The sequence below is a fragment of the Manihot esculenta genome, chromosome 17 (genome assembly GCF_001659605.2).
Source record: "Manihot esculenta cultivar AM560-2 chromosome 17, M.esculenta_v8, whole genome shotgun sequence".
Taxonomy (NCBI): Eukaryota; Viridiplantae; Streptophyta; class Magnoliopsida; order Malpighiales; family Euphorbiaceae; genus Manihot; species Manihot esculenta.
This window is the reverse complement of record NC_035177.2, coordinates 8,971,927-8,984,954: the sequence shown is the minus strand read 5'-3', so window position 1 is coordinate 8,984,954 and position 13,028 is coordinate 8,971,927. Positions and strand designations below refer to the sequence as shown.

Genomic DNA, 13,028 nt, shown 5'->3' with positions numbered 1-13,028 from the left:
TTAATTTTTTTAAAATCATTGCAATAAAATTTTTATAAATTATTAAGATATATTTTTTTATTTTCTTAAAGGAATTTTTTTATTTTTCTTCTACCTTCAAAAGTTTAAAAATTATAATAAAAAATTATATTATATTTAGTTATTTAATATTTTAATATATTTTAAATAAAAATATTACATATTATTATGAATATTTAATATTATTTTAATGTTGAAAGATAAAACTTATTAATTTAATATAAATAATATTAATATTATAATAAAAATATTTAATTATTTCATTCAAATTTAAATTTTATTATATTATACAAATTGAGAACTGTACCAAAATTAAAATCAAAATAAAAATTATATTAAAACCAAACCGAAATAAAAAGCATATCATACCGAAACTATACTGAAATTTAATTCTGATTTTAATTTAAAAATTTCAAAAAAACGAGAACTGTAATCGAAACGGCAACCCCCTACCTTTTATACAGATGATAACAAGGGCAATGCATCGTGTACTTGTATTGCATATATATTATCGAACCTTTTATTACATTTACATTTATGCATATAATATAAATTTATCATAAAGTACATATAAAAAATGCAACATTAGGTTGCTGTCTTTACAAATCAAACAAACTTAGAAGAGAATGGCCTCAGTTTCAGCACTCTCAAGTATGGCACCTGTGTGATTAAATCCACATGACACTTGCAGAGCTTTCAAATTCTTTTCAAAGGTGACCAATGCAGGGCTCCGATAGTCAACGTCACTCCCATGACCCTGAATTCAGATGCTAGTTAATTCATGTAGAAACCAAGATCGAATCTTCAAAAGTAGTAGATAAATAAATCAAGGGTTAACTTCAACAAACAGCATGTGAACAAACTGCATCAATTATGTGAGATGCAAAAAAAATTAATTTCCCAAAAACATAGACAACTATAATAATTATGCCATAATTCTAACTAGTTGTGACCAACTATATAGTTCCTTTGCACCATTCAATTGTGTTTGAAATGAATTCAAAAACACACAGAAGAACATGATTTTTTAAATAGCTCCTCTTCTTCCACAAAATAGTGAAGCTGTTTAAAATCATTTTCTTCTGACTAATGAGACAGTAAGCATGCAGCACTATGGAATGATGTCGTAAATCTTTGAGTTGCAACTTGCTAGTTACAACAGCTGCAAGCACCCTCATACACTAAACAGAATTATAGGATTTCATGACATGCCTACACCGAATTTGGTTTGATGCCATCAGACAGTTGTAGAAATATAAAGCCCCCCTAAATATGGACTCAAATGAAAGATGACATCGGTTAATACTCATAGACCGGTTAAAACTTTTCTTTTATAAGAAATTATTTCTCAAAGAAAAGCAACAATGATTACAAGACAATTTCAATCACTGCGTGTCACTAATTGCACCAAACAATTTTATGGTACACCAAAGATGGAACAGGAAGCAAACCAATTGCCCGCCAGAAGAATGCCCATTTTCAGAAAATGTTCCATTAGCACCTCCCCAACCCCAGGTGTAGATCTTGCCTTCTGAATGTTAAGAATAAACAAAGATTATTTGATGTTAAGTAGTCAAAAGGGAACATTCCTATAGTATGCAACAGAGGTTCATGCCAGTACAGTACAAAAGATCAAATACCACACAGAAAAAAAAGATAATGTTCGAACAAAATTGAGGGGGAGGCTAAAGGAATTGCATAGCTAAGTTCTCTTCTCCCAGCCATTTGATTTACAAAATAAAATTACTTTTAAGCTGGACTATATCTTCAACAATTCCAACACGCTTATTTCAATTCCAACATATTTATTTATTAGCAGCATAAGTTTACCAACTACTATGGAAAGTTATTTCTATTTTATGACTTAATGTAAAATTCTCATTTCTAAATAGGTACAGTAATTTATATTTACATATACCTATTAAGTTGGAGAATTCCTTAATTTGTAGTATTATGCCATCTTTAGATCTTCCATCACAAATATGAAAGCTTTTACAATATAATAAGATAGAATACATTAAAAAGAAAAAAAAAAACTAACAAACAAACAATTGAATAAAGAAGTAGCCTCGAAGGTTTTGTGTCTATGGACGTAGACTCATAGCCAAACTACATAAATCTTACTGTGTTGTTTTTCTTCATTCGTATTTATTATTCTAATTTTAACTGTTGAATGCCACGTCGATTAAAGAAAGGGTGATGTGCTCCTTATATAGACCATAAACACTCCTCTCCCTTAAACTAGTTTTTGGATGAGTTAGGCCTGACCTAAATTTAACATGGTATCAGAGCTTTTCAGGCTCTCTGATGTTGGGCCTCCCATAAATATGTCACACCAATAAAATTCTGTCTGTGAAGAGTGTTGAATCCCACGTCATTTATGGAATGGATAATGTACCCCTTGTATAGGCCACAAGCACTCCTCCTTGACCCAAATTTAACATTAACAATAAACAAAAATATTACATGTTAGCAATTTTGTGATGTGGCATGTTGATGTTATTTAACACCTCTTTGATAGGTTGTATAGAGAATAACAAAATTAAAAGGATTGGTTGTGACCAAAACTTTAAATTAAATTTATTACAGAACTTGTAAGTATGTAATTACCTGAACATTTATTTTTCATTAATTGCATAATCACAAGATTTTTATTTATTACTACAAGGTCATATATATACATATATATATATATTTGTTCATGTTAAGTGGACCGATACATTATAAAAATTTATTGAGTTTAACCAAGATTTACTTGATTAAAAGAATTGTTGGCATTTATACTAGGTTAAGCAGGTCAATCTGCTTAGTTTTGGAGCATTCCATAAATGGGTTGACTATTTATGCCCTGAATCTCTTCAAACAAAACCTAAACCCATCTAACTACATGCCATGCCATATCCTTTAACTAATCATCTTGAATATTGTTAGCCACACACAATCCTCCTCGACCATATCATGACTCAACCTTTTGTCTCTTTTTTTAACTAATCATATTGAATTCTGTAGACCACATGCCATATCATTTAACGATCATATCATGGCTCAATCTTTTGTCTCTTGTTCCAACATTGACCCATCCTCTAGGACCACATGCCGTTCAAGGTGACAGGATAGACGTTTAAGCTCACATAACTACACCCTGGGGCCAATATTGGTTGTTTAGAGATCTTTCAATTTATCTTTTCTTCCTTCTTAGATTTGCTCTAATGGAAGAGAGAACTATGTTTTTTGCACAAATAATTTAGTGATCACAATGAAAAGAGGAGGTGATGTACTCAATTTGTGAGAGGGATGGGTTGGGCAATGGTTCTGACCTTTAGTGCTACTGTTGCTTTTTCTAATTATTGCCAATAACTATTAGGTTTTATGCACATTGTTGTTCTTTATCTTCTCCTTCTTCAGGGAGCAATTAGTCTCCACAAATTTCATAGAAACCAATTTTAGGTCATAAATGAAGCCATTTGGGTAGATTTTTTCTTTTTCACATTATTTTATTTTTATGTTACCTTTTAGTTTATGATTTTTCCCTTTCATATTTTTGTTTAATATGTTAAATTCAGAATCAACAAATGGCTACCCCGTCTCATTCACTTTGTGAAAATAAGGCTATACTAACGTGCTTAAGAGGCTTTCTCACAGGGATTTTTGGAGGGAGAACTATGGGGTGTGCTTGCACTGAATTTTGAATATAAAACACAGCTGTAATAAGTACAACTGCAAGCAGACATATAGGCAATTAATTATCAAAAATAGATCTGAGAATATGCTGCTAGTAACTCAATATTATACGACAACATAATCAAACTCAAAATTTGACATAATACATTCTTACCAGAAATTGCAGCTGTGTGCTTCCAACCACAGGAAACCTGTCAACGCACATTTGTTATACAGAAAAGTCAGATGAATCTGATGCAAAAATATATGTAGCTGGTTGGAAGAAAAATGCTTAACATATCACTACACAATTCTAAGAAATAAAGCTATGAAAATTTAAAAGCTCATATTTCTGGTTTTGAACTCCATTCTTCCCTTCTTTTCCCTTTCTTTAGCCTACTAATCATGTTGAAAGCAAAATGAACATTCAGGAACAGATCATCAACCAAAGCAACTTATTGGCCCCATCAAGTCAGTCTCCATATCAGGCTGTATTTTGGAATGCCTAAAGATATTAGTCAATAAGCATAACATAAATGCGCAAACCTGTTCAACTGGAGATCTCAAGAAAGGACCTTCAACTCTTTCTGGCAAATGAAAGGCGCTGGTAGAACTGCTAACCAAAAATACATTAGAAAATGAAGATGTTAGTGATCCCAGCCAAAATCGAGGCCCTTGTACATACCCGATACCAAGGCAACCATTTTCATTGGATCCCCAAGAATAAAGTTCTCCACCACCTACGGAAGTCAAAGAAGAAGCAGAGCCAGTGAAATGAGTAATCATAGAAATGGCACACCTAAAAATCAAGGGTTCTGTAGGAAGGAAGGGGGCTGGTGGATACAGCTTCAAGTTGAAATTACGCAAATGTGAATGAGGAAGGAATCCAGGGTATGCTCTGGTACATAATAAAATTACAAGCTGAAGTTGCAGGCCTTTTCTCCATGTCAAGTTACGCAAATGTCTAGAATCATGTCAAGTTATAGCCAATGTCTAAAAGTTACATAATAAAATTACGCAAATGTCTAGAATCATGTCAAGTTTGGTGTAATGAAAATGTCAAGTTTGAAGTTACAAAATTTCCATATAATAGTAAAAATTTGGAATATAATTCTCTCCTCCATGAACCTTAGTTTTTTCACATATTGTTTAGCAACAATGTCCATGCAATGCATCCAGTTTATCGAATATCATTGAGCAAGAAGTTATATCAACGTAGTTGTCCAACAAGATGATACTGGTGGGAGCAAAAGTACAAGCAAAGAGAGTGAAATGAAAATAGACATCCCGACTGTCAAATTTTTTCAGCACCACATCTTATCGGACATTCATTAAGAGAAAACAACAGATGCATTTTCAAAAAGTAAAATGACTTAGCAAACTATATGAAATTGTATTTTGTGGTTTTACATCAAATCAGTTGAGTTTTATATTGTTGCTAAATTGATTCACTCCATACTGTCTTCAAAACCATTAAGGACCAAAAGAAAGAAATGCCATATGCTGCCAATGAATTTGGCTTTAGGATATCACAATGGACCTAGCCTTTTGGGGTTGAGATTCCAATTGCTGGAGTTGGATGATTGGTATTTCCTTTCATGAGTATCAAGTAAATAATTTTCACGGTACATTTGAAAACATAACTAAATGACCTTAGAAATTCTAGCTTTTAAGCTTCACACTGAGTTTTATATTAAAAGGACATCTAAAGTTAATTTAGTTGCAAAATTCCTAGTACTAGTTATATAAACACCACCATTCTAGGAACTACATTTTGTAATAAGAAAATTTACTATTTAGTCTCTATATTATGAGAAAACTCACTAGTTGATCCCTCAATTTTAAAAAATACATTAAAACATCTCTAACATTTTTAAAAAATCTACTAGTTAATCATTCCATTAGTTTTAGCCGTTAAATCTTTTACTATTTAGTACCTATAATTTAAAAAAACTTATTAGTTGATCCCTCAGTTTTAGGCCTATTTGTATGAAAAATCTAAAACTTTTCACTATTTTGCAATTTAATTCAAAATTTCGAAAGTTGGTAAAATTGTCCAAAATTGTAAACTTTGTTGCAATTATATCCAAGTTTAGAACTTGAATCGGAAAGAGCCTATCTTTCAAACGTGACAAGATGATGTGGATTATTTTATTATATTCATATGCCACGCAAATAAATGCAATTGATAAAAAAATCCAAAACTTTTAGCCATTTTGCAATTTAATCTAAAATTTTAAAAATTAATGTAATTCAACTTAAAATCTCAAAATTTATTTGTTTTCATCCTTGTTTGGCCATATGTAAAAAGTCATAACTTTAACTTCTTTCTATTTTCCACTAGTTCCAACAAAAATTGCGACAAGTCTCATATCTATTAGTTTCTTATTTTCTAAATACTTTATTAGGTGTCCATCATAATAAATTTTACTATATTTGTTATAAAAAACCATGTCAATATAATAAAAAATAGAAATTGTAGTCTTACAATTTACAGTTGTGCCATTAATATTCTGTTATAGCTTAATAGTATAAGTCAGCACTTTGAGGCACAAGCATAAACATTGTATTTGTATGGAGCACATGCCACCCGTAACATGATGTGCAAGCATGTTTAAGCAATTATCCATACATTTTAAGAACATATTATATGAATAGCATCAAAGAAATGGAGAAGTTACCTGTGACAACACATGTGTGATATCCACCACATGCAACTTCTTTGGACCATGGGAATTCAGCTATCATGAATGGTGTTGCAGCATTATTTTTCTCTCCAAAACTCTGAATTTTTCATTGAGACGTAATTATCAATTAGATGACATCATAACTTGCCAAAACAAAAAAACAGAATTATGTGTCACGTATTATAGAGAAAATGCAATGTAATGGGTTAGAAATCTCTATAAGTATTATTGCTGTTACAAATAACAACTAGCTGTTACAGCTGTTTTGTAGTACAGCTGGAGTTTAGTTACTATAGCTGAGATCTATAAAATCTCAGCATTTCCCACATGTAAAGGCATTATGAAATTTCAACACAGAACACTACTACTTTCTCCTATTCTGAATCTAATTCTTCTCCTCTCTAATTCTTCTTCTCCTTCTTCTTCCCATTCTTCTCTAAATTCCACTGTTAGAATTCCAGTTCTAACAATTGGTATCAGAGCTTATTCATCCTCGGATACACTAGGTAATTATTCTTTGGCTTTAGAACCATGACCTGATCTATGTAGCGAGTCAAGAGATGGTAAGAATCGCTGAGCTAGAAGAACAAGTGAGAATGTTGCAGGAATCGACCCAGAAAAATGGAGAACTTAAGGAATTCAAGGAAGAGGTGAGGAAAAATTTCCAGAATACTAATGCGATTCTGGATGAATTGCGAGCCTTAATGATCAAGCATGTGGCAAAGAAGGGTAAGGAAGCTGAGAGCTCTAGTGAGGGTGGAAGCAGAACAGAAATTTGAGTGCCACAATCAGCTTCTGTAGACAATAGGGGACAGCTCTCGGATCAAACAGAAAATCAGCCTATTCCAACTAAGGATAAAGCATCTTAGATGAGATGACTCAAATGTTACCCAAAATTGAGTTGGTTACTTTTAAGGGAAAGGAGCCACGAGCTTGATTAAGGAAGTGTGTGAAGTATTTTGAAATTTATAGAGTTCCTAATGAACAAAGAGTGCAATTAGCTAGTTTATTTTTCATGGATGAGGCTGATTCATGGTTTCATAATTGCAACAAGGATGGGGAGCATACTTGGGAGGAATTTAATAGGGGAATATGTTATAGATTTGGAGATGATGGATTAAAGAATATAGTGGAGGATTTTATGAAATTCAAATAAGAAAATTCTATTGAAGAGTATCAAGATGAATTTGAAGATAAGAGGATTAGGTTGGAGAGGATAATGCCCGAGTTTAAGGGACACTTACTTCCTTTCTGGCTTTATTGGAGGGTTGAAGGATGAGATTAGATTAATGGTTAGAACGATGAAACCTGTTTTCTTGACAGAAGCAGTAGAAGTAGCAAAATTACAGGCACAATTGTTAGACAAAGACCAAACAAATAGAGGAAACACCAGTTCTTTCAGACCATGGTACTAAACAGCTGTTATGTAACATAACAGAAAGGGCCGTTGCCCGTTAGGCCGTTACCCAACGGCTCCCCTTGAGTTGCGACTGTAACGGCCGTTACTTTAACTCATATTTCAGAAATTCTTTTTATCTTTATCTGCTGCAGCCTTTGACACTTTTTCCTTCTTCAAAAAAAACACTCCAGCAACTGAAACTAAGTTTTCTCTTCCTTTACTCTCAAATATCTCAAGCTTTCCTAATGATTTCTCATATATAAGCTTAGATCAACCATTAACTATTTCATTTCAAGCTAAATAGTCTACATTTGATATATTTATGTTTATTTTATATTTGTTTATATTATTCTGATTTAAATATTATTGATATCATGTCATTTTATGAATTTTGCAAATTGATTTAAAAAATTTGCATAGTGCTAAGTCGTTACCGTTACATTACGGCCGTTATAGACCTATTTCCGTTATCCGCGACTGCGACTGCGACTGCAACCGTGATTTAAAATCATGTTTCAGATCCTTCAGAAATACCTATCCAAATACTACCACCAGCAACCAAATAGCACAAACAGATCCTACAAACCCCTATACCAAACCATATCAAGCATATCCATACCCACCTCGACCACCAAATACTGACCAGAAAACTAATTTAACTGCTACTAAAGGCAGTAACACTTCTCCGGTCACCAGTCCAAGTACCACAGTCACAGCAGCCTCTAAAATTTCTAATCCACCTTTTAAAAATCAAACCAAACCTTATTATAGATGTGGGGATAAATATTTCCCTAGACATCAATGTAAAACCAAAACCTTAAATGCTATTTGCACAGAAGATAAAGAGGAGGATAGGATGGAAGATGAATGGTATGAAGTTAAAGGGAAATGAATTGGAGAATGAGATGCTAAATGGAACAATATCTGTAGATGCTCTTGAAGGGAGCTATGGGATGGATTTTATTAGAATTTTCGGCTTTCATGAAGGATAGTGGTAGCACCAGTAGCTTTATAGATAAAAAGGTAGTTCAGGTATTAAAGTTGGGGTTAGTGGCTATAGTTCCTACTGCTGTGATAGTGGCAGATGGTAGGAAATTATGTTGTGACCACAAGTCTCCAGGATTGAAATGGAGAATGCAAGGGCATGAATTTCAATTTGACTTGAGGATGTTGGAGTTAGGGGGGTTTGATATGATTTTAGGGGTTGATTGGCTTAAAATTCATAACCCTGTGCTGCTTGACTTTGAAGTTTCATCCATCACTATCACCAAACAACAGAAACCCTTGCTGTTGTTGGGTATTGGTGAGGAATCCCTTCAATATGGGTTGTGGTACTCTGGAAATTCTTGCATAAAAAGAGGGTGGATCTTCAAACTTCTATACTTTGTAATTGGCATATTGCCCCAAAAGAAGATTGCGAGCATCAAGAGGAAGTTTCTACTACTTTCACTGCACTTACTGAGGAAAAGAAAGAATTTAAATCAGCTATTACAGCAATCCCAAGTCATTTTTGAAGAGCCTCAAAGAGTGTCCATCTTATAGAAGTCATAATCATGCTATAGATATCTCCTTTCTGCTCCGTTTATTACTACTCAATTTCCTCAAGGGTTGCATAGATATCTTTCTTGAGGACAAGAAAGTTCTAAAACAGGGGGTATTGTCACGTATTATAGGGAAAATGCCAAGGGAATGTAATTGGTTGGAAATCTCTAGAAGTATTATTGCTGTTACAAATAACAACTAGCTGTTACAGCTGTTTTGTAGTACAGCTAGAGTTAGTTACTATAGCTGAGATCTATAAAATCTCAGTATATCCCACATGTAAAGGCATTATGAAATTTCAACACAGAACACTACTACTTTCTCCTATTCTGAATCTAATTCTTCTCCTCTTTAATTCTCCTTCTTCTTCTTCTTCCCATTCTTCTCTCTAAATTTCACTGTTAGAGTTCCAGTTCTAACACTATGATTTAGGTTCCATTTGTTTTGTGGAAAATGCTATCCCATAAAACATTTATTCATTTCCCAATATCTAGGGCACATAACAATAGTCCTACTAATGCAAAGCTAGTCTAGTGGCAGCATAATTCATGCAGCAGACTTATCATCTCAAATACAGATATGCATTGGGTCAACCTACCTTGAACAGCCAAAAGACTAATTATTTTCTTTCTGCATAATTATTGTAAGACAAGCCATTGACGTTCTTTTTACTATTTCTTTAGGCTTTAAGTTAGTGTATACATCACAAACAAAACAAGTGCAACCAAAGATACGTAGTTCAATAGGAAACAAAGATTTAATGGAAAACAAAACATTGTGCTAGAGCCTTAGAGTGTGTACATAATGTATATCACCACTTTTCATAAAATGAAGGGTAAATTACACTTTAACTCCTGAGTTTTAACGTAATTAACAGAATCAAACACTTAAATGCCTATATAATTAATTCATCCAAATTGGAGGTCCTTCCATACATAATTGCATTAGTCAACCGATTAAAGGGAGAATAAACATTTTAAATATCTAAAATACCCTTATGAATACTTAAATCCTTTTCAATATAAGTGATAATTTTATATTGTGTAAACTATACTTTGATCCTAAGTTTTAGCGTAATTAACGAATCAGTCCTTATATTTTTAAAACTAAATCCTTAAATCCCTCTGTATTTAATCCGTCTAAAATTGCAGCTCTTACATCCATTATAGATATTAGTTCAAAACTAGTAGATGGTCAAACTTCTTTTGAAAGTACAATTCTTCCTAAATACTCTGTATAAAAGTTTACAATCTACTTAAAGGTTTCTTGATACCACTTAAGAATAGTTGAAATTGTAAGTATTTTCTAAAAATTTTAAAATTATAAGTATTGAAATATTTTAATGAATGAAAATTGAAGAACAAAAAGTGTTAAAAATTAGTTAAATGAGATATTGTAGACAAAAGTTAATGGAAACTCGAGTGTTGTTTTAAATAAAAAATGAAGCATCAAAATGTTTAAATTACAATAAATGAGGATGGACTGATTATAGAGATATTTAAGTGTACGATTTTAAAAATATAGAAATCAATCCATTAATTATACTAAAACTCAAGGACTCAACCAATTAGAAAAAAAAAAAGTAATAAAGACATTTTCGCACTTTAACAGAAAAAAAGGACGGAGGGACCTCTAATTTGAATGGACTGATTACAAAGGTAATTAAGTGTTCGGTTTTAAAAATACAGTGATCAATCCGTTAATTATACTAAAACCCAGAGATAAGTGTAATTTACCCTAAAATGAAATGTACTAAAACCCAAAGGTAATTATATGGTATCAGAGCCATCTAGGCTCATTTGCTATTTCGTTTATAGTTCTGTCTTTTACAGAGGATATTGTTCCTCTTTACATTACCAATTCCAGTGATCATTTAGTCTCACCACCACCCTAGGGAGGAGCGTTGGTGTCTTTCAGGCCATCCTTTGAAAAAAAGTGATTGGAAGGTTAATGAGTGGAGCTCACGCGCCACTCCCATTTTGTATCGTGTTATAAGTTATAGAAAGTAAATATGTTAATATAGGAAGTAAATATTGATAGATGGGTCAGTTGCTTAATCTTAGGGATTGTATAATCATAAGCTTGATTTTCCTTCCTGTTTAGTTACCGTCTCTCATGTATAAATAGGTTGTAATCTCTATTGTAATATACAATAAATATTATCTTTCTACATGGTATCAGAGCCTTTCTCATAGAGATTTTTTCTCTTTTCTCTCTCATAAAGTTTTAAAATTTTTTTGGAGACTTAGGGCTCCGTTCATTTGGGTTATCCATAAATGTAACATTTGGATCTCACCATCGCTAGAGTCACCACACCGACTCCTTGTCAGATTTGAGGTTTGTTTGCCGTTCGGGTGTTGGGTGGAGGTGTTTTATTTGGTATTGTTCATCGGCACTGTTCACGGCCTGTTCACGGGTACTGCTCACAGCACTGTTCACGGGCACTATTCACGTGGTACTGTTCATGCCGGGTAGTGTTTTCTGATTCTGTGTTTCTTTTGTTGCTATCGTTTTTGGGTTGGTTGTCCTTATGGATGAAGTTAAAACCACCACCGTAACTGATGTGATTCCTATGATGACTAAAATCACGGAACACAAATTGAATGGATCTTCCGATCAGGGAATTTTGATATCTGCAGATGAGTACGCACAATTCATCCAATACCATGCATCTATAAAATCTTTTAATTCCTCCTCTATCACTGCAATTGCCGAGTCAGGTAACTCTACTGCATGTCTCGTGTCTTCATCCTCCAAATGGGTTATTGATTCTGGTCCTACCGATCATATGTCAGGTAATTCTACCCTTTTGTCCAATCTTGAGTCTCATACATCGCCTTCTTATGTTACTCTTGCTGATGGCACTAAATCGTCTGTCATGGGTTCTGGTCATGTCAACTTAACCCCTTCTCTTTCTGTATCCTCTGTGTTATGTCTCCCTAAGTTCGCATTTAATTTGCTTTCCGTGACTAAACTCACTCGTGCATTGAATTGTTGTGTCTCATTCTTTCCTGATCACTGTGTTTTTCAGGATCTTTCGACGAAGCAAATTATTGGTAGAGGAAGTGAGTCAGAGGGTCTTTACGTCTTGGATCAGCAACTACCTCGATCTCCTCGATCTCTGGTATGCTCCACGCGTTTAACACCTTTTGATGTTCATTGTCGTTTAGGGCATCCTTCTCTCTCGGTTTTGAAGAAGTTATATCCACAGTTTCATTCTTTGTCTATTCTAGATTGTGAGTCTTGTCAATTTGACAAACATCATCGTTTACCTACACTGTCTCGAGTCAATAAACGGGCTTCGTCTCCCTTTGAGTTAGTCCATTCAGATGTTTGGGGTCCTTGTCCTGTTGTGTCTAAGTCTGGCTTTAAGTATTTTGTTACTTTTGTTGATGATTTCTCTCGTACTACTTGGTTATTTTTAATGAAGAGTCGTTCAGAATTATTTTCTATTTTTTGTGCATTTTATGCTGAAATCCAAACCCAATTCAATACTTTCATCCGTATATTGCAAAGTGATAATGCTAAAGAGTATCTCTCTGGGAAATTTCAATCTTATTTGTTACAAAAAGGGATTCTTCATCAGTCCTCTTGTGTTGCCACTCCTTCACAAAATGGAGTTGCTGAAAGAAAAAATCGACATCTTCTTGAAGTAGCCAGAGCCCTCTTATTCCAAATGAAGGTACCTAAATGTTTTTGGGCTGATGCTGTATCCACTGCTT

At 33.5% G+C, this 13,028-nt stretch overlaps 1 protein-coding gene across 4 annotated transcripts in view; it reads right to left on the bottom strand.

Annotated features, from left to right (window-relative positions):
* Positions 1–448: 448 nt before the first annotated feature.
* LOC110605364 (ultraviolet-B receptor UVR8) overlaps positions 449–13,028 on the bottom strand; it is a 63,037-nt gene continuing 50,457 nt past the window's right edge. For 2 of the 4 annotated variants that reach the window (XM_021743881.2, XM_021743883.2), the window contains 6 exons: positions 6,360–6,462; positions 4,364–4,418; positions 4,225–4,291; positions 3,854–3,890; positions 1,470–1,549; positions 449–775 (listed from right to left, as the gene is read on the bottom strand). In XM_021743881.2, coding sequence (XP_021599573.1) covers positions 635–775; positions 1,470–1,549; positions 3,854–3,890; positions 4,225–4,291; positions 4,364–4,418; positions 6,360–6,462 — 483 coding nt within the window. In that variant the 3' untranslated portion in view covers positions 449–634. Of the gene's footprint in view, positions 776–1,469; positions 1,550–2,043; positions 3,736–3,853; positions 3,891–4,224; positions 4,292–4,363; positions 4,419–6,359; positions 6,463–13,028 lie in introns of those variants that run through there. The other 2 variants (XM_043952618.1, XM_043952619.1) reach the window with 2 other exon arrangements.